Source organism: Scylla paramamosain, chromosome 6, assembly GCF_035594125.1.
Source record: "Scylla paramamosain isolate STU-SP2022 chromosome 6, ASM3559412v1, whole genome shotgun sequence".
Classification (NCBI taxonomy): domain Eukaryota; kingdom Metazoa; phylum Arthropoda; class Malacostraca; order Decapoda; family Portunidae; genus Scylla; species Scylla paramamosain.
The window spans coordinates 28,210,846-28,231,128 of NC_087156.1; the positions used below are offsets into that span (position 1 = coordinate 28,210,846).

The 20,283-nt window shown below is 38.7% G+C and overlaps 1 protein-coding gene across 10 annotated transcripts in view; it reads left to right on the forward strand.

Annotated features, from left to right (window-relative positions):
* Nucleotides 1-20,283, forward strand: part of LOC135101564 (poly(A) polymerase type 3-like) — a 76,465-nt gene that overhangs the window by 40,407 nt on the left and 15,775 nt on the right. For 3 of the 10 annotated variants that reach the window (XM_064005682.1, XM_064005681.1, XM_064005678.1), the window contains exons 10-11: nt 1,006-1,101; nt 4,130-4,177. In XM_064005682.1, the coding sequence (XP_063861752.1) occupies nt 1,006-1,101; nt 4,130-4,153 (120 nt within the window). In that variant the 3' untranslated portion in view covers nt 4,154-4,177. Of the gene's footprint in view, nt 1-1,005; nt 1,102-4,129; nt 4,178-19,316; nt 20,196-20,283 lie in introns of all 10 variants that reach the window. The other 7 variants (XM_064005676.1, XM_064005675.1, XM_064005674.1 and 4 more) reach the window with 3 other exon arrangements.

Sequence of the window (20,283 nt, forward strand, 5' to 3'; positions counted from 1 at the left end):
TGAAAGAAGTTTTTATAGAGGCCTTGCACTTGAATAACCAAGAAGGATGTTGGATTTGGATTGGGAGAGATGGAGATTCTTCTGCTATTGCCACCCCTCGCAGGTGCATTCAGAGGGAATGTGTCAGAGAGATAGATGTTACCTAGTGTTATCTAGGGATGTGGGTAAGCTGGTGAGTCAACATATGATATTCCTGGTATTGGTGATGGTCAGTTGTGGTTGTGGTGGTGGCTTAATGTTGTGGTGGTGGCTTTCAAGGTCTGGGATAAGGATGCACAGGAACATTTCTGGAGCTAATGAGACATGTTTCTCTTGACATTGATTCAGATCATGATGATTGCATCTTGCAGCACGTCTTCAGATCACTTTCTTTAGGCTCCAGTAAAGTTTTTTTGTTGTCATATATGAAAATTTATTGTGAGAAATCTGGTGTGACATGCCTTTGCCTAAGAAAAGCTGGGTGAGCACTGGCATCTCTTACTGTATAGACTGCTCAATAGGACCTGCTCTACAGGAAGAGAGGATGTTAGGTGACAAAATTTGAAAGGAAAAATAATTTATAATATTAATTTCATTAATGTATCTGTTTCATTAGTATACCATGGAGAGTGGCATGTGAGTCAGTGATGTCACAACACAATGGAGAATTTAGATTTTCCCTGATCTATTTTTTTTTTTTTTTCACTAAAATAAGCTTCTCTACTTGATACTTCATACTATAGCCTATATCCTAAATGAAAAATAAATCATCAGTTTCATAAATATACTTCTAAAATCACAAATGCTTCCTTTAAAATGTACTGCCTAATTATTACAGTATTGTTGTGTTGTGTTATATGTATTCTATGTATTGTAGATCCAATGTAACTTAGCAAGTTTATATGATAGATAAAATTTTAAATTTTCAGGGATCATGTATCTAGGTTTTTTAAGTTGTTTAAATTTTTAGTTTCTGGTTTGGTATAGAAATGATGACAGATGATGACAAGGGAATTTCTGTTACAGGCGAGTTTGAATGGCGATGACTCCAACACCTCCATAGATGAGGCATATTCCAATTCATCCTTACCTGGACTAACTCCGGAAATAAATGCTACCCAGGTAATTATTTAACTTCTTTTACATTTTGTTGAAATTTTGTTAGTTGTTAAATCATTATCTTAGAGTGGACTGTAAGGGGAAGTACAGCATAAGTGAGTTGTTTAGATACAGAATCATATGGTGAACTGTAGTTTCCATAACATTTACCTCTTTGTCCTTAGTCCTTTAGCTCATCAATGAACCCTTTCTTAATTCTTGGTCTTGTGGTTGACTGGCTTGTCCTGGTGACCATAGTTCATCTTTTTCCAGTTTTCATAGGTAGATTTCTGTCTAGAAATTTAAGGTTCATGTGGAAGGCATTTCTTTTTTTAGTAAGCAAAGAAAAACAAATAGAGAAAACAGTGTAAATGTAACAAAATATTTATGCTAACTCTTAAGTTATAGCATGTCCATTATTGTTATTACTCTGTAACTGATTTGATTGGCCTTACAAATATCTTTATTTGTAAATCATAATATTGAAGATATCATGATGCATTTGCTCACAAAATGATGTTACTTAGTGGAAGTTATGTAGTTACCATATTCTAAAACTCCTTAGGAAAAAGTAGCAACTGACAGGCCATGCCAACACAGGTGAAGAAGAAATGACAGGTACTTCCTTTCATGCAATGTGTAGCATTCCTAAAGGAATACTTATTTACAAATTTAGAAGAGTTGAACTCTCCATGGCTTAGTGGTTGGGAGACAAAGATTGACTAGATGAGACCTGTTAGTGACCTGAGTGGTGCTTATTGGGCTGATCTGACTACAGTTTAGGTGAGAAAAGCACTACATGTGCATTAAAAATTTTTAATTTGCTCCCATTGAAAAAGAGCTATTAATGATGTATATAAATTTATATAAAATTCTTCACATTTATAAGATTCAGTAATACTCTGGAGTAACTCTTAATGCATCATCCTTAGCAACAAGACAAATCAGACTAACAAGCTAACCTAACTACTGCTAGTTTGATGCGATTGGGAGGTTATTGGTAAATTTCTGATGTTAGCTTTGATTTTGATTGCTCTTGTACTGTTCAGCATAGAGGCAGCCAACAAACTGCTCCTTGGTCTTCCATCTCCTGAAACTCTTGCTCTTTATTTTTGTGCCTGAAATCATCCCAAAGATGTCTTACAGTTTGCTAAAAGTCTTTGATCAATAAAAAATATCAGAAACTTATTGAATCATCTTGCAACATCTGGCATCTAGCCAGAAATATCTCTAACTGTTTGTTCTCCTTGTTTTTCCGCCCTCTGTCGTATCTGTGTGGCGCTACAATTATCTCTTCTCTTTTAAGTTGAACTCTCTTCAGACCTTTGCGGACAACTTAATACTGGTTAATTCAAGACTTGTTCTTTCACCCCTTCATCCCCACTGTTGTTGAATTTTTTTTAGTTTGTCTTAATGATGTTCTCTAGTCTTTCTCCAGCTTTGATTCTTGAAAGGTTTATGGTTCTGATGCAGTTCCTCCTGTTGTTTTCAGTAACTGTGCTTCCATTCTCACTCTTTGCCTAGTCAGAATCTTCCAATTGTCTGTCATTATTGAAGGGAGTACTGAATGAGAGAAGAATGACTGTGCAGCAAAACAAGAATAACTACACATGATAAGAAGTGAATGGAGAGTGACAGTGGTGAGTGCTTGAAAATGACGCAGTCTTGTCGAGCCCTGAGAGGGGGTGCAGGCACATTTGGTGGGGCTTCTTGGCATAAGGTGTGGGGCACTCTGTAGGAAGTATCTTGAATATACTATGGTCTCAGGATTGGAGTATGTGCAGGGTAGGGAACAATCTCATTATGAAGGGGCAGGGGTAAACCAGTGTATACTGTTGTTCCTTGCTATGGAAGTGTTTTCAGCTGTGATGCCAGTGATCCTTGGGTGTAGTAGGGTGGTCCACAAGACTGTCCCTTTCCACTAGAGGCCAATGGGGCAAATATTGTGTATACAAATGTGTGGTGCTTTGTCTGGGCCACCCTAAGTGGGGTTGCTGGCTTAGTATGTAGACAGATAGATAGATATACATCTGCTGAGCTGCTGGGAATGTGTTAAGCACCTGCAAGTATGTGCTCACAACCTTATTTCTGATCATCAGTATGGATTCCATAAAGGAATTTTCTAGCTTTACTGAATCTTGGTCATCTCTTGTCCTAGATGTATTGAATAAGATCTTTCAGTTGTCTGACATAAATATTAAAATCTTTCAGTTGTCTGACATAAATCTTGAATTTCTGAATTCCTTTCAGATGTCCCTATCCATCTCCCTGCACCCCTATGTCAAGTTTATTTTCTTGCCATTTTATTGCTGCAGTCATAGATGGCTAGTGTTTTTCTTTTAAACCTGTTAAGAATAGTATTCCAAAGGGCTCTGCCCTGTTACTTACTCTCCAGTTATTCTTAAATTATCTCAGGCAAAAGGCAAATCTCTTGTGCTATCCATTTATATTAATGTCACTTGTTAGACATCCAACTCAAAAAGAATAAAACAATTCATGCAGAGTTCACCGAGTGCATAACTTATCAATTCATGTGTGGTGCTTTGTCTGGGCCACCTTGTGTGGGATTGCTGGCCTAGTAGATAGATATACATCTGTCCAGCTGCTGGGAAGGGGTTAAGCACCTGCGAGTATGTGCTCACAACTTTCTTTCTGATCATCAGTATGGATTCCATATTGGAATTTTATACCTTTCTAAGTCATCTCTTGTTTTTGCTTTAGATGTATTAAAGCTCTGATACCTCATCCCTACCTGTAGCATCCCCAAATGGGATGGCCACAGCAGAATACCCTCTTTCTCTCCCTATCAGCAAATACTCCCTTCATGATTGTTGTGCCATTCAAGTAGAATGGTCAGAAAGGCCATTGTTGTCACCAATCGTGATTTTGCAATTTTACATCTTTTGATGAAAAATCAGGCTTGAATAATCTATGATTTCTGAAACATTGTGTATATATATATACCAGCAGTCAGTTTCTGCTTTCTATTTGTTGTGGAACTCAACTGAATGCAACCAATTTTCCAAATCTCATTAATTTCCTTGCTTTTCAGCAATCATTGCCATTATCTAGCTGAGGGTAGCAGAAAGTGACAGCATCTGTAAGTTAAACATTCATTATTTAGCTTGTTTCAGGAAGCTTGGAACCTGCTGCATGAGCCATATTTTTTGGAAGACATAAGTAGTGACGTAGCCAAGTTTTTATATAAATGGTAGAACAGTTTCATGGGAAGGGCATAAAGGACATAAAGATCTCCAACATCCATGACATTTAAGTCAGAATGGGTGGAATTTCTAAGTCTAATATTGAATTGTGTATGATTTTTCAACTGTAAGTCTTTGTTTACTCATTATATCACATTCCTTATCAGATATCTTATTTGGGGATAGTTGAGGATGAGGGAGGAACATATACTCCCTTTGCCTCCTTGTAGCTACGCCACTCCTTTGAAGTTGTGAGAATGCATAATATTGAACTTTTCTTTAATATCAATGGAAATCTATAAGCTTTTTTGTCTTCTGCCTGTTTCCTGCATGACTTTAAAATTAATTCATAATTTTTCTTTGCTTTTATTGTGTGTTGATTTTTGAATAGCTGAAAAGCAACTTTATTTGCTGATAGCATGGTTTAATAGACATCCTATTTGTTATCATGCATAGGAGACAGAAAAATATAAAAGGAATTTCAAAAGTTTGATGTATATGTTTATTTCTCCTGTTGGATGGCTGTGTAAGTGTTATGGAACTTGTGTGTCTATGCTTGCTATGTAGAGTCAATGAATTTCCTGTATGTTTTTTTTTGGCTTTGACTCTGTATGGTTTTCCTCCTCTGGGGACGTTTGTCCAAGATATAGTTATCTTGGTCGGAGTTGTTTATATTGTAAATGAAGATTAACTTGAATTGATTATTATCAGCTCCAGGAAGTTGAATATTATATTACTATTTGGTGTGTGTGTGTGTGTGTGTGTGTGTGTGTGTGTGTGTGTGTGTGTGTGTGTGTGTGTGTGTGTGTGTGTGTGTGTGTATATATATATATATATATATATATATATATATATATATATATATATATATATATATATATATATATAATGTTTATTTTTACAGTAGCCACAGAAAAATTTGACAAACAGTAAACATCATCACATGCCCATAGATCAAAGCTCTGATGTTTAATTTACAGCCATGGGAGGTATTGAAAATTGGTAAATTGTTATGTATGGCAACTTGCATGCTCAGAAGATGCTATGCCTAATTTTTAAATCAGTAACAGTAGCCGTCAGGCACAGTCGGAGCAGTTAGCTGTCCTGTGCTCCTCTGGCTGTATCCCCTTTGCAGCGACCTTCCCATGTCATCACTCACATTTAATTCTCCTTACATTGTAATGGGTGCTGGTAAGCTTAACAACAAAGAAAATAATGTTGTGATAGCATTTGCTTGAGAGCAGCTTTATATTGCGAGATTGGAAGGAAGACAGAAAAATCAGAAGCAGCTATCACTTGGCTGTCACTCCTGAGAGAAAGAAAGGCACTGGGTGAAAAAAAGGAAGACATACAAGAATAAGAAAGTTGATTGAATGTATGCCTAGTAAAAATTGAGTTGCTGCTCCCCTTTTCTCTCAGTCAGAAGAAGCTTGTGAGTTGCACAAGGTGACATGGAGTGATAGCTTTCCCAGCACTAGTGCAGCCTTTGCCATCAGTGTGATGGCTACTTCTGATCTTCCTGTCTTCCATCCAGTCTCACAATATTGAGCCCCTCTCAAACAAATACTATCACAACACTCTTTTCTTTGCTGTTTAGCTTGCCAGGACCCATGACAATGTAAGAAGAATTAACCCCTAAAAGGGTGAGTGCCAGGAATTCCCACTTGCTCAGAGGACAGCAGGGTGCGGGAATTGCTTTCTTCCTCTCTTCCACCAAGATTTTGTACTTCCATAATGTAATCATTGTGTCTGGTGGCTTATAGCAACCTTTTTCCTGTGTTTCAACTCCTAGTGCACAACTGACCATAGAAATGGAGGTACACACTGATAACTATTACTCTGTGCCTGGATGCATGGATGAAGGGAGCATGACTAGGGTTCCTTGTCACAAGGGGTTACGTTCCGAGCCTCCCTGTGAATAGCGAAAATCTGCAAATCCTGATTGCAAACCATACATGGCTCAGAAATATCTATATTTATAGTTTAAATCATAAAATATATGTCTCACACTTATTAAGTGCAAGGCAAAGGCAAGTTTCATTGAACTTTTTGTGGTAGACTCAGCATAGTAACAAACACAGGTAGTGAATTATTGAAACAATCATGTGACCATCTTCCTCTTCTTGTGACCACAGAAATCAAAGGTGTGGTCACACAAGATGGTTCCTAGAGAATTTTGTAGTGAGATTCAAAGTTGGCAGCATTTCAGGGGAAACTTGGTGGAATATTCTTTGAAATCTCGACCACCAGCACATTGATTATTTTCTCTTGAGAGTCAGCAAATTCTGGTCACAAGAAGAGGAAGAAGGTTAGCTGATTGCTCCAGTAGTGCACCACCTGTGTGTGTTCCTCTTTTTAGTCTGCCATTTTGAGTTCAGTGAAGCTTGCCTTTAATATTACCTTGCTTGTCATTTCATGATTTGAGGTTGTGGTTAAGTTTAATAAGCCAGTGTGGGCCCTGGAAGTGGCTTGCCAGCCCAAATTAAGATGTAATTTTGGAATTCTATCTTAAAAAAAAATAAATTAAAAAAATTAAAAATTAAATCCACAAATATGTGAACCTGCAAATGTTGAACCATGAATAGGCGGGAAACACTGTTGGGAAGTGCACTGAGTTGACTAATGAAAAAACATTTGAATAAGAGTGGTATCATAAGAACCCTTATTGTGTGGTTGGCTGGGGTGTGGTGCTGGGTGAGGTGGGAGAACAAGTCCAAGGTCAACTGTATTCCCACGAACAAGTTTGCCCATCATGGCCAGAAAAGCTCCTTTTCCCAACACCATATCTCCTGCATGCTACAACTGAGGGACTTTCAATTTGTTTTATTGTGTAGAAGAAAGATTGGTGATGAAAATAAACTATGAACTACAGGCACCATCCAACATATGAACAAGTTACATATCAGACAGCTGTTTATACCATGAAATGTTCATGTGGTGGATGCAATGGTTCTACAGAAAAAAAAGTGTAACTTAATAATGCATGAAATCCTAGCAAAATAAGCAGCAGTGTATTAAAATAGTAATTGGTATGGTGGAGCACTTCATTCCATAGGGATGTGCAACATTCACCATCTTCTCACTGCTGTCATGTTTCTTGCTTATCATCACCTTTGTTTCAAATGAGATGGCTTGGCATTTCCTTGGGGTACCAGCATCTTCAGTTGATGGTCTTTTATCTTCAGGCATGGTGGGTAGTGGATGAACCAAAAATACATAAAGTTGGATAAAGGGCAAGAACAGGTCTGGATGTCTGAGTGGTACAGTGGCTGTGGTGAAATTGCATTGGAAGGTGGCAGATGACATGCAATACAAATCTAAAGTTACATTCGATGTGCCACAAGCACATTTTCAACTAACAGTCCTTTATGTTCATAAACCTGGATGTTCATAAAGTGGATGTTCATATGGCAGGTGGTGCTTGTACTGTATTTTTGTCTGAAATTGTCACACAGGGCATTGGTGAAGAAAACTTTTTTTTGGCAAAACTTACCAGCATGGTGCGCACTCTGCAAAGACACATTTGTCATCTAGCTCGTCCTTTAAGGGTTACTTGTGAGCTAATGAAATGGAAAGCTCACAGAGAAGGGAGAGACAGGCTAGGGAGTGCAGGACAGATATCTCCCCACTGTGCCTGAATGTTACTGTTACTGATTAAAAAAACTGAGCTTAACATCTTCAGGTCATGTGAGTTGCCATATGTGACAATTTACTACTTTTTACTACCTCCCATGGCTGTAAATCGAACATCAGAGCTTTGCTCTATAGGTATGCAGTGATGTTTACTGTTTATCATTTTTTTTTCTGGCCACTGTGTGGTGTAGAAGGAAATCATAATGGGTACAGATGTGCACCAAAACTGAATAAGGGAAAAACAGATGAGTAACTCCCAGAGAAAATAATCCAAGTTTCTTTTAAAAAATTCCATAAATTGATCATAAAATTTATTAATTAATTGATAAATAATTAGTGTCATAGATTTTGAAAACCAACCCTAAGATTTTATAAATAAATATCAAATAATCTATGAAGCATCAGTTTTCTAATGGCATGAAACAAGTTGGGAGTTCAAGTGAGTTCTATTTTTCCTCTTGCTTACTTATGTATGCCCAGCCTAGGTTACACTTAACTTTGGCTGGCATGCTTCCTTATTCTATCACTTTGCAATTCCTTTTTCCTCCTTTATTTTGCTCCATATTTGTGTTACTGTTTCTTGAACTCTGAAACGAGCACATTGAGAGCTTGCTGGTTATAAACTTTGGAATGTAATGGAACGAAAAGACATGGGTAATCTAAATCTTAAAAACAAAGTGTGTATTGCAACAGTGCAACAAAATAAGCTGAGAGGTAACAATTTGTTCAATGGATGCACTCTCCAGTATCATAACATGGTGTTGTGTGCTATTGACTGGCTGGCCATGATGTCAGAATTATACAGTGCCTGTGAATTAAATTGGATTGAGGGTCAAAATAGCATGTATTTTTGCTATTATTTTATCTGCTAATATTAGTATGATCAAAGAAATGATAGAGTTTGTGGTGACTTGCAGCAACTCAGTGTAGTGAGAGCAATTATATCATCATTGGTTCATCATTTATGCAGCATACTTCACATAGGAAGATGTGATGGCTCTTTCCCAGTCTCCCCTCTCATGCAAAGTTTCATATGCTTTTATAAGTGCACTTGCATGCCACAACCTGTTGACCATGGGCAAAAAACACTTGTACATGGTGAAGAAGGCAAGAAATATAACACTCCACAAGGAAGGCATGTCTCTGGCAAAGATAAGGCAATGTCTAAACATATCCTAAAATGCTGCATCCATATGGGTAAAACATGATAAGAATGGAGACTGGGAATCAAGTTTGAGGAGGAAAGAGGGATCAGGGAAGAAGCATAAGACATCCAGACACAGACAATTTGCTGTGAAGAATTGTGATGGCCAGGCCTTTCATCACAGCCAAGGGTGTCAAGACTGAGGAGGATGTATCCATCCATACAATTCAAGAACTGCTGAAGGACCACCGTGAACTTCCAACTTAATGCAGCACTGAAACTGATGTTGACTACTCCTTAAAGATTAAAGGAATGGTATTTGCTAAGAAGTACAATGACTGGATTTCTTGGGACTGGGGACATGTGGTATTTTCTGATGAAAGTTGCTTTTGTCATTAGGTCAGTTAGGAAGATGGTACAATGGTAAAAAAACTGCAACAGATATGATTCAAAGTTTACAGTCAAGACAGTAAAGCATCTGGCCTGTGTTAATGTATAAGGGTGTTTCAGTGGTTATGGTGATCAGGGAGGACTGAGCTATCTCCCAAAAAGTACAGTAATGATGAACAACAATTACATTGAAGTGCTGAAGGATCATCTGCTGTCATTTTGTCAAGACCTCAAGATGTGAGTCTTCTTGCAAGATGGAGCCCCTTACCATTGGGGCAAGGAGATGATGTTTTCTTTCTTGAAAATGGAACTGAAGTCTTGGATTGGCACAGCAACTAATAAGATCTCAATTCTATAGAAAATGCATAAAGAGACACCTGCATTCCATTGATACATCTGTTCTCATCTTGAAAGAAACTACAAGAAAATCTGGTGCATGGAACTTGACAAAAAATATTTCCATACCCTTGCACATTCTATAGTGGAGATTCTATAGTGGAAAAACCATGGCAATGTGTCAAAATACTAAATAAAGGATATGAAATTTATAGAAAAATTTTTGATCCTGTGCAGACTTGTTTAGAAATAAATTAATTAGAACAACAAAAAAGATTATCCTTATTTCATCTGTGGGCACTGTATTCACCCCAATGCTGTGTTGATCAGATAGCTGGCACCAGCATTACCACACAGGTGCTTAGATTCTTCTCTTGCAGAGAAAATGTACCCAGACAATTAAGATATTTTGCTAAAAAGGTATACCACCATTCCCTACTTAGGATTCCATTCTGAAAATCCCATTTTAGATTGTAAAAATTGTAAGAAACACAAGGGAAATGGGAGCTAACACTATGCAGCAATCTAATCCAGCTTTATGTCTCTTAAACAACTGTATTAGTTTACAATTTACCCACAATCATCAACACAAAACCTATATTACCATGTAATAATGAATTTACGTAGTATGGGAATGAACACTCACCAATTATGTGCACAAGCTGAGAGCACACTGAGACCCTGAAGATATTATTTTTCTTTAATATTAATTGAAGCATTTCTTAAGCATAATGCAGTGCATACAGTCCTCATTATAGCTTAGTAACCATGTAAAAACACCAGGGAACACAAGAACAGCTAGCAGCATTGGGATCAAGTAGGAGTGTGTTGCTGTAAACAGTGGAACATACATATACATAATGCACTACCCCAGGTAAATTGAATACAGTTAGGTCGCCACTAATGCGGGAGTTTGGTTACACTATTGGCCCATGTTAAACGTGATTCGTGGTTGAGTTTTAATGTAAGCGAAGGCAGAAAATGTCTGGTTTCTACTTGACTGAGACAGGCCCCTATAATATAAAATTTTTAAGAAGGTAATAAATACATAGGAGTTCATAAGACATCAAAAGGGTAGTGAATGAAAACTGGTACAGTACACTAACAATCATTAAAAAACCATGCTGAGCCATTGCTTGCACACACAGCTGATGAACACTCATTGTTGATATCAGTATGAATGGGGGCAGCTGCTGCACTGCACCCTCCTTCTCACTAAACTCACATAACTGTATGGTGGCAGTGGCAGTGGCAGTCTGCCTTTCTCTTCACTAAACTCATATCACTGTTAATGGGGATGATGGCTGCTATAGCTGCAACTGCTGCTGTCACCACATCATTGTGTGTATGGTGGTGGCGGCAGTGGTGGTTGCAGCCCGCCCTTCTCACTAAACTCGCATCACTGTGTATGGTTGCAGTGGCTGCAGCCTGCCCTTCTCAATAAACTGGCATTACTGTGTATGGTGGAGCTGTCAGTGATGGTGGCCTCAGCAACAGTGCATTCACTCCCTTGACATTACACTGCTGGTCAGACTGGAAGGCACTAGATTTGTAAGACCCTAAGAGGGAGATTAATGTCACAAAATATGTTTCAGTGATGGTACTCACTTAAATTAGTAATTGAAAGGGTACCCTCCTGCCTTCTTGATCTTTTGGAGTCTTTTGGGGGAGTGAATCAACCAGGTGTTGGAGATACTGAGGGTCAATACATTCTGAATAGCAGCTTAGAGGAGTGGAAGGGAGGAGGTATCTCTGTCCTTGAGCTTGAGTTTGATGTTCCTCCACAAGTTATCAATGGGGTTAAGGTCTGTCAAATTTGTGGGCCAAGGTAACAGAAGGCTGACATTGCAGAAATCAAACCAGTTAACAATTAACTTAGCAGTATGGCATGGTGCACCATCTTGCATAAAGGTATCTGCATTACGCTTTTCCATACAGTGCATCTGACTCATCCACAGTTCTGGTTCATCCGAACATTCTTTTGCAAAAACACTAATTTCCCAAGACCATCACCATCAAAGAGTCTAGGTGTTTTACGATGTGTTTTGTGTAGCGAGGATTGTAAATATTGCTTCCAGGTCTGCAGTACACACAGATTCTCTGGTTGTCTGCAACTTGAAAGCAATGTCCCCTATGTCATTTGTTTAAGCCCCATTCCTAGTGTCGAGAGACAAAAGCAAGCCTTTTCACATGGTGAGCATGTATAACCCAAGGTTTGAGCTTTGCATGGCAACTACGGTATCCCAAGTTGCGTTTCACATATCTGCACATAGTCCTCTCACTTACTGTAGCCAGCAAAACAGGGTTCTTGTCCTTAAGTTCCCTCTTGGTTATGTAAGGGTGGATTGCTGTCTGTAAATAATGTCCAGAGTCCTCTGGCCCACACTGCGCTTATGCCCTGCTGGCTTGTGAGGTGGTGGGGAAGCATCCCTTCAGATAAGTTTTGGTCCAACACTGAACAGTTTTGAGGGCTAAACCAATGTTCATAGATATTTCTTTATTCTTATTCTCCCTTACTAAGGCACTTTTGACTGAAATTTGGGCTTTAGTAAAAAGTTTTCTAGGCCCTGTAATAGGTGGTAACAGGGCAAGATGGTATGCTTGTGCAGCCACAAAAACAGGCTATGAGGGGGGAAGAAAAACTCAAACACAAGACTGCACAAGCCACAGGTGAGCATAAACTTAGGAAATATATCATCTACTTTTGGCTACTAGAGCTGCAGAATTGCCAGATGTTGATATTCACCAAATCTCGCCATAAGTTTTACAATTATAGCTTGTAATTTAGATTTAGTCAGAGTGCAAGGCACAGTCCCTCTCGCACCTTCCACACCGACCAGGACTCTAGTGTTACCCTACTCCATGTTATGGACTTTTCTGCGACTTGTGGCCCACCTCTGTGTTAGGCTTTAAGTTCCCTGTGTCAGAGTGTGATTTGGAAGCAAATTGACACAATATGCATTATAATATTGCACATTAGTGGCAACCTGAATGTATTACAGTGTTCCCCTGCAATCCAGGGGAGTTACGTTCCAAAGCCTCCTGCAAATAATGAAAATCCATGAATATGGGAAACTACCCCTACAAGGGTATATATGTTTATAGTTTAATCTGTAAAATATACATCTCACACATCAAACACATTTTAAATTCATTTTATCACAAAAAAAAAATTATTGTATGTGTAGTACATAATATTTTATTTTAAAAAGTACAATACACTGTAAAATGAAAGGGAACTAAATTAATATACGGTAAATAAAATCCTTGGTACCTGGTATAACGAACGTCTGTTTACCAAATTTCAGGTATAATGGCTGTATTATAAGGAAAGCCAGATCACCAGTAGAGCGGCCTTGTTGGAACCCATACTGGTGATCAGATAGAAGGTTGTGAAGTGATAGATGTTTAAGAATCTTCCTGTTGAGGATATATTCAAAAACTTTAGATAGGCAGGAATTTAAAGCAATAGTACAGTAGTTTGAGTGATTACAGTGGCCACCCTTTTAGGAACAGACAGAATGTAGGCAAACTTCCAGCAAGAAGGAAAGGTAGATGTTAACAGACAGAGCTGAAAGAGTTTGACCAGGCAAGGTGTAAGCATGGAGGCACAGTTTCGGAGAACAATAGGAGGGACCCCATCAGGTCCATAAGTCTTCTGAGGGTTTAGGCCAGCGAGGGCATGGAAAACATCATTGCGAAGAATTTTAATAGGTAGCATGAAGTAGTCAGTGGGTGGAGGAGAGAGAGGAACAAACCCAGAATTGTCCAAGGTAGAGTTTTTAGCAAAGGTTTGAGTGAAGAGTTCAGCTTTAGAAATAGATGTGATAGTAGTGGTGCCATCTGATTGAAATAAAGGAGGGAAAGAAGAAGAAGCAAAGTTATTGGAGATATTTTTGGCTAGATGCCCGTAGTCACGAGGGGAGTTAGATCTTGAAAGATTTTGACACTTTCCGTTAATGAAGGAGTTTTTGGCTAGTTGGAGAACAGACTTGGCATGGTTCTGGGCAGAAATATAAAGTGCATGAGATTCTGGTCTTGAAACCTCCCTCTTGAAGGAGTTCAAGTCATAGGAAGGTGGAAATACAGAAGCAGGCAGAGAATTCCAGAGTTTACCAGAGAAATCAATGAATGATTGAGAATATTGGTTAACTCTTACATTAAAGAGATGGACAGAATAGGAGTGAGAGAAAGAAGAAAGTTTTGTGCAGTGAGGCCACAGGAGGAGAGGAAGGCATGCAGTTAGCAAGATTAGAAGAGCAGTTAGCAAGAAAATAGCGGTAGAGGACGGCAAGAGATGCAACATTGCAGTGATGAGAAAAAGGCTGAAGACAGTCAGTTAAAAGAGAATAGTTGATGAAATGAAAAGCTTTTGATATCCACCCTGTCTAGAAGAGTGGTATGAGTGGAAGTCCCCCCCTCCCCCACAAGGACATGTGAAGCATACTCCATATATGAACGGATAAGGCCCTTGTACAGAGTTAGCAGCTGGGAGGAGTGAGAAAAGCTGGCAGAGATGTCTCAGAGTGCTAAACTTCATATAAGCTGTTTTAGCTAGAGATTAGATGTGAAGTTTCCAGTTTAGATTATAAGAAGAGGACAGACCAAGGATGTTCAGTGTAGAAGAGGGGGACAGTTGAATGTCACTGAAGGTTGTCTGGAAGGTTATGTCAAGTTGATAGAAGGAGGAATTGAGTTTTTGTGGCACTGAACAATACCAACTTTGCTCTGCCCCAATCAGAAATTTTAGAGAGATCAGAAGTCAGGCGTTCTATGGCTTCCCTGCATGAACTGTTTACTTCCTGAAGGGTTGGACGTTTATGAAAAGACATGGAAAAGTTCAGGATGGTATCATCAGTGTAAGAGTGGAAGGGACAAGAAGTTTGGTTTAGAAGATCATTGATGAATAATAGGAAGAGAGTGAATGACAGGATGGAAACCTGAACCACTGTTAATAGATTTAGGAGAACAGTAACCATCTATCACAGCAACAATAGAATGGTCAGAAAGGAAACTTGAGATGAAGTTACAAAGAGAAGGATAGAAGCTGTAGGAGGCTAGTCTGAAAATCAAAGCTTTGTGCCAGACTCTATCAAAAGCTTTTGATATGTCTAAGGCAACAGCAAAAGTTTCACCAAAATCTCTAAAAGACGTTGACCAAGACTCAATAAGGAAAGCCAGATCACCAGTAGAGCAGCCTTGACAGAACCCATACTGGCAATCAGATAGAAGGTTGTAAAGTGATAGATGTTTAAGAATCTTCCTGTTGAGGATAGATTCAAGAACTTTAGATAGGTAGGAAATTAAAGCAATAGTACAATAGTTTGAGGGATTAGAATGGTCACCCTTTTTTAGGAACAGGCTGAACATAGGCAAACTTCCAGCAAGAAGGAAAGATAGATGTTGACAGACAGAGTTGAAAGAATTTGACTAGGCAAGGTGCTAGCACAGAGGCACAGTTTCAGAGAACAATAGGAGGGACCCCATCAGGTTCATAAGCCTTACAAGGGTTTAGGCCAGTGAAGGCATGGAAAATATCGTTGCAAAGAATTTTAATAGGTAGCATGAGGGTGGAGGAAAGGAAGGAACAAGCCCTGAATCATCCAAGGCACAGTTTCAGAGAACAATAGGAGGGACCCCATCAGGTTCATAAGCCTTACAAGGGTTTAGGCCAGTGAAGGCATGGAAAACATCGTTGCAAAGAATTTTAATAGGTAGCATGAGGGTGGAGGAAAGGAAGGAACAAGCCCTGAATCATCCAAGGTAGAGTTTTTAGCAAAGGTTTGAGCAAAGAGTTCAGCTTTAGAGATAGATGTGATAGCAGTGGTGCCATCTGGTTGAAATAGAGAAGGGAAAGAAGAAGAAGCAAAGTTATTGGAGATGTGCTGGAAGTCATGAGGGGAGTTAGATCTTGAAAGATTTTGACACTTTCTATTAATGAAGGAGCTTTTGGCTAGTTGGAGAACAGACTTGGCATGGTTTCAGGCAGAAATATAAAGCACATGAGATTCTGGTGATGAAAGGCTTAAGTACCTTTTGTGGGCTACCTCTCTATCATGTATAACATTTTTTTTTTTTTTTTATGTAGGAAGGACTCTGGCCAAGGGCAACAAAAATCCAATAAAAAAATGCCCTTTGAAATTCCAGTCCCATTAAAGGGTTAAAGCAGTAGTCAAAAATTGATGAATAAGTGTCTTGAAAAAAAAAAAAATCCAATAAAAAAATGCCCATTGAAATGCCAGTCCCATTAAAGGGTTAAAGCAGTAGTCAAAAGTTGATGAATAAGTGTCTTGAAACCTCCCTCTTGAAGGAATTCAAGTCATAGGAAGGTGGAAATATAGAAGCAGGCAGGGAGTTCCAGAGTTTACTAGAAAAAGGGATGAATGATTGAGAATACTGGTTAACTCTTGCGTTAGACAGGTGGACAGAATAGGGGTGAGAGAAAGAAGAAAGTCTTGTGCAGCGAGGCCACGGGAGGAGGGGAGGCATGCAGTTAGCAAGATCAGAAGAGCAGTTAGCATGAAAATAGCAGTAGAAGACAGCTAGCGATGCAACATTGCGGTGGTGAGAGAGAGGCTGAAGACAGTCAGTTTGAGGAGAGGAGTTGATGAGACAAAAAGCTTTTGATTCCACCCTGTCTAGAAGAGCATGAGAACAGGCTGTGTTAAACCAAGGTTTGGAAGGTTTAGGTTGAGAATAAGAGTGAAGAATGTACACCTCCATGCCAGACACTATCACCTCTGTTATGTGCTCAGCACACAGAGACAGGTCTCTGACACAGAAGCAGTAGTCATCCCAAGGAAAATCAATAAAATACCGCATCAGGTCCCGTAACTAGCTGAGGCAAAATGCCAGAGGCACCTCCGCTTAGGGGGATCCTGAGGAGGGACTGGAGCGATAGGACAAGATAGAGATATGAAATTGTGATTGGAGGAACCCAACAGAGAAGATAAGGTAACAGCATAAGCAAAAGGATTAAAGGTTAGGAAAAGGTCAAGACTGTTGGGCATATCTCCAAGACAGTCAAGAATATGAATAGGGTGTTGCACCAATTGCTCTAGGCCGTGAAGGATAGCAAAGTTAAAGGCTGGTTCACCAGGATGGTCACTGAAGGGAGGGGAAAGCCAAAAGCTGTTGGTGAACATTGAAGTCTCCAAGAATGGAGATCTGTGCAAAAGGGAAGAGAGTCAGAATATGCTCCACTTTGGAAGTTAAGTAGTCAAAGAATTTCTTATACTCAGAGGAGTTAGGTGAGAGGTAAACAGCACAGATAAATTTAGATTGAGAGTGACTCAATAGTCTTAGCCAGATGGTGGAAAACTTGGAAGATTCAAGAGCGTGGACACAAGAGCAGGTTAAGTCGTTGTGCACGTAAACATAACATCCAGCTTTGGATTGAAAATAAGGATAGAGAAAGTAGGAGGGAACAGTAAAAGTGCTACTGTTAGTTGCCTCAGACACCTGTGTTTCAGTGAGGAAAAAATGAGTTTTAGTAGAGGAGAGGTGGTGTTCTACAGATTGAAAGTTAGATCTAGGACCACGAATGTTGCAGAAGTTAATGAAGAAAAAGTTAAGTGGGGTGTCAAGAAACTTAGGGTCGATACCAGAAGAGCAGTCCGACCTGGGGACATTTGTGATCCCCTCCACAGATGGGGACTCCGAGGCTGGTGTAGGAGTTCTTTTTAACAGGTTCATCTCCATATCTTCTCATTTTTAAATAGTGCAAGGTTTTAACTTAATGCATTGTACACTTTTCATTAATTTGCCCTATAAAGTTAAGTCATAAGTCTGAAATCAAAGATGCAGGTGATAAATATCATACCCTGTGTTAGTTTTTGGGTTGTAGTAACTATTTCACTGCATTCATGAATGTAGAATATATTGAGGGTATTAGAATAACAACTAAAGAATATTATGAAGAATAACATGCAGTGCATCATGGGAGGAAGGTTTTAAAATCCTTGTGACTGAGGTTTGTCAGGGTAGATCAACCTCCATACCAGATTGGATTGTGATTCCTGGTATCATTGGAATTCCTGGCATTGCTCATTTGATTTTTTTTTTTTATAGCAGTCCCCAAACATTCCATGATACTCAAGTTTTTGTACATAGATATTTGCTGTTACTTCACACTTGATTATCCTTTTCTTTCACTGCAGTTTTGTTAATACTGAGATGGCAATAGAAAACTTTTCATTAGTTGTGAAATAGCCTCATGTGCAGCCTGGTTTCTGAGTTCTAAAACAGTTTACCTAAATACCAACAATAACACCATCCTGAAGTTCCTTCAGGATTGTTCTAGAAATTACCTGAATAGGATATTATGCTGCAATTTGCTTGAGTGAACCAGTTTTAGCTCCTGTCTGTCCTCAAAAACAATGCAATGCATTTCACTGAAACCAGATCACCTCAGTATCAAGCAGCATCATGGGGGACTTGGTTACTCAAACAAGAACAATTTAGATTTAATCTAAATTTAAACCAAATAATCCACATGATACTCTAATACTGCTTTTGATCTTCCTTGTGAACGATATGAAGTTATATACTTAATTTCCTCATGTGGACTTCTTAGTGAGCTATATTAAGAAACTGTGTGATGTGGTCCACCTTTGTGTGGTTGTGGTTGATTGGGAGTGGGGGCTTATGTGTGTGTGTGTGTGTGTGTGTGTTGGTGTGTGGTGTACATCTGTGGGCACCTTGTCTTGCTATCCCATTTTGCGGAATGTAGGTAATCATATATATATATATATATATATATATATATATATATATATATATATATATATATATATATATATATATATATATATATATATATATATATATATATATATATATATATATATATATATATTTTTTTTTTTTTTTTCTTCTTCTTCTTCTTACATAAAAGAGTAAAAAATATCCACTACTCAAACTGCATAGGTCATGAAATAAAATATACAGAGTAAAGTAAAAGATTTTCTCATTCACAGTCCAAATATCTGAGATAAATGTTTAGGTGTTTTGTTTGCTGTTCATCTTTTGTGTGGCTGAAGAGTAATTAAGTGCCTGAGTCCAGTTCTTGTGATTAGCTCTCTATTGTTTTTATACTCAAATTTGGATTATTTCATCAATGTTCTTTTTTTCTTATATATGTTTAAAATAATTACAGATCATTATGTATGTTTTGTAATAGCTTTTGAAATTTCCATTTCTGTTAAGAAACATTAGTATTTCATGGAGAAAATTGCCCTTTGTAGATGTTGAGGTTGCATTATTTAGCAAATACAATAGTTGAGGTATGGCTGCAAAAAGTACAAGAAAGACTTATGACCTGTCCAGCCCCACCATAGGGAAAATAAGGACATAAATCAAATGGTGATGATGATGATGATAAGTGTGGCTTTAGAACCAGATGTATAAGACATCCTCATACAATGATTTCCTTCCCTTCATCTTATCCTAGTCATGCACTGCTTGTTTATCATTTTGATTCATTCTTCTTCATTAGTGACTCGCTCCTCATGTTGCCTCCTCAACCCTCACAGATGACCTGCCAAGACTCCGCTTCCCCAGCACACTCTCCAAACACATTAGTTCCTGAGATGTTGCCTTATCTACACCAGCATCCTGCTCTGCCACATCACCTGTATTTTCTCCAAAGTGATTCCATCTCTCATTTACCTCCATCATACCATGATCAGTCAACTTTTCAGCATGATCAGCATGTTAATTCCCCTGAATCTCAGTATCATAGACAAGATTTTCATAATCATCAGTTGCAACATTTTCATCAAAATTCAAAGAATGCTTTATTGTTTGAAGTTCAGTGTTGTCCAACATTTTCCACATCCCAGAGTCACTCCCCAAATAATGTGATGAGCAATGTCCAAATGGTCAGAATGCCTCTAGATTCTTCTCCATTAAATTTAGCACTTCAGGAAAATAATAATTTTCCTACTCCTGTCATTCAATTTCAGACATTCCACCTGCCTCAGTTTCCTCAAAAGATGTCAAATCCTCCTCCTCCTGTAGCTTTCTCTATGCCATACCCTAGTAGTCAACAAAGTTCACATGGTAGATCGAGTTCCACTCCACCATCCTATGGAACCACAAGTATCCCACCTGCTTCATCATTTTTGAGCCCCTGCTCTAATTTTCACAGCCCAACTCCATCTTCTGTTGCTCCACATCAAAACAGAATCCCTTTTCAACAACTTAGACCATCCCATCCATCCAGTTCACATACCAATTCCAATGCAGCTTCTTCACTATTTAGTCAAAACATTAACCACCAACCCCGCCACCACCAACACCACCACAGTGCAAGCCAACCTCAAAGACAAAGCCAACAAAGCTTCAGCACCACCCGCTTATCATTTTCAAGGCGAGTGGTGAAGCCATCTCAACTGGATTTGGCAAGGCAGGTGTGTGTGTGTGTGTGTGTGTGTGTGTAGTAGTAGTAGTAGTAGTTTTAGTAGTGTGGAATTCCTTCATAATGCAAAATGTGGAACC